This window comes from Pseudorasbora parva, chromosome 23, assembly GCF_024679245.1.
Source record: "Pseudorasbora parva isolate DD20220531a chromosome 23, ASM2467924v1, whole genome shotgun sequence".
NCBI classification, from domain to species: Eukaryota; Metazoa; Chordata; class Actinopteri; order Cypriniformes; family Gobionidae; genus Pseudorasbora; species Pseudorasbora parva.
Window position 1 is genome coordinate 1,414,734 of NC_090194.1, and position 2,226 is coordinate 1,416,959.

General features: G+C 41.8%; 1 protein-coding gene across 1 annotated transcript in view; it reads right to left on the reverse strand.

Moving 5' to 3' along the window:
- Positions 1 to 1,664: 1,664 nt before the first annotated feature.
- The window catches only part of mis18a (MIS18 kinetochore protein A), a 7,665-nt gene continuing 7,103 nt past the window's right edge, over positions 1,665 to 2,226 (reverse strand). Inside the window, exon 5 of the mRNA XM_067433827.1 lies at positions 1,665 to 1,970. Within this exon, the coding sequence (XP_067289928.1) occupies positions 1,893 to 1,970 (78 nt within the window). The 3' untranslated portion in view covers positions 1,665 to 1,892. The remainder of the gene's footprint in view (positions 1,971 to 2,226) is intronic.

The window sequence follows — 2,226 nt, forward strand, 5'->3', positions numbered from 1 at the left end:
TACGTCTGACCCAGGATCTGAGTAACACAAAAACTACCCAAACACTGGGTTGTCACGTCTGACCCAGGATCTGAGTAACACAAAAACTACCCAAACACTGGGTTGTTACGTCTGACCCAGGATCTGAGTAACACAAAAACTACCCAAACACTGGGTTGTCACGTCTGACCCAGGATCTGAGTAACACAAAAACTACCCAAACACTGGGTTGTTACGTCTGACCCAGGATCTGAGTAACACAAAAACTACCCAAACACTGGGTTGTCACGTCTGACCCAGGATCTGAGTAACACAAAAACTACCCAAACACTGGGTTGTTACGTCTGACCCAGGATCTGAGTAACACAAAAACTACCCAAACACTGGGTTGTTACGTCTGACCCAGGATCTGAGTAACACAAAAACTACCCAAACACTGGGTTGTCACGTCTGACCCAGGATCTGAGTAACACAAAAACTACCCAAACACTGGGTTGTCACGTCTGACCCAGGATCTGAGTAACACAAAAACTACCCAAACACTGGGTTGTCACGTCTGACCCAGGATCTGAGTAACACAAAAACTACCCAAACACTGGGTTGTCACGTCTGACCCAGGATCTGAGTAACACAAAAACTACCCAAACACTGGGTTGTCACGTCTGACCCAGGATCTGAGTAACACACATTTTCTTAATTGTGACTTAATATCACGCAATTGTGAGAAAGTCAGATTTTTTACTTTATATCACGAAATTTTGAGTTTATATCTCAGGATTGCGAGTTTATATCTCAGAATTGAGACTTTATATCACAATTGCGACTATATCTCAGAATTGAGACTTTATATCACAATTGCGAGTTTATATCTTAGAATTGACTTTATATCACGAAATTTTGAGTTTATATCACAGAATTCAGACTTTATATCACAATTGTGAGGATAAAAAGGTCAGAAATCTGAGATAAAAAGGTCGCAATTACTTTTTATTTAGTGACAGAAACTGGCTTCCATAAGATCTACATGTTATCGTTCTTGAACGAGCCTTTCCTGAGATGAACCCATGAACTAGCGCTGTTAGAATCAATATACATGTAAAGTGATGTTGTTTCCCTCTGCTGGACACAAACAGTAAACATGATGCAATAATACCATGTGCTATAAGAGTGTTTTACCTCATGTTCCTATTTTTAACAGGCACAGCGGAGGAGTTCAAAGACTCAAGAATGAAGAGTCTCTGCGGGCGCGGGAGACGAAGACCACGCCCCTGCGAGCGACTGACGCGCGACGTCATCACACTGACAGATGGCCTCGCACGCTGATTGGCTGTCCGGCGAATAAGGAAACGACGGATGCGATGGCAACAGGCTCCAGCGACAGCATGTGCGCTTTGTTTCCATGGCAGCACAGCCCTTAGATACAGACTCCTGGTTGGTCCGCGGCTGCTGTTGTTATGCGGTTGAGGGCGCACGCCTTCAGGAGTCTTTTTTCCCGCCTCTTGGTGGAAGTGTTGCTAGGCACATTAGACAGGAACTGTAAACAAAAAATGGCTTAAGCCACCCCTCACCCCCACCACCCACATGCACTATCCACTTGTTATTGAACCAGTTTTCCACAGGGTTGGAGCAGGGATGTTTTGATACAAAAGATGAAATATCAAAAACAAAACAAGTGGAGGGGGAAAAACAACACGTGTGATGCTTTATCATATTTACTGTGCATTACATGACGACAACACAAGCATCACTTATGACAAACATACAGAACAACATTAGAATACCTATATCCAAGGACATCTTTTACAATGCGTTTTATTGACATTAATAAAAGGTAGAACACGGATGTCAGACACGAAAGAGTCCAAAAATATCATTAATCATGACCGACGTGGGATCTTTATCAACAGCTCCCATCATTTTCCAGAATCGCTCTGGAGGTTAGTTTCAATCTCCAGTAGGCGTTGTCCTATTATCACTGCAAGGGATTTTATCTGTAAAGTACATTAGAGAATGACATTAGAATTTTCTATTATGAAATTAAATATAAAAGTCCCAGTACATCTTTTCACACAAGGCTGAAGATATTTCATCATCACCATTCATCAATCTTATCAGAAGCTTGTATCTGATTTATATGACAAACGTATAGACGTGGAAGATTTAATTAAAACATTCAAATATCTCAGACTGTCAGCACTCCCTTCGAGATGAAATTCTTCAACAGCTCCTAATATCTTTTGTTCGCCG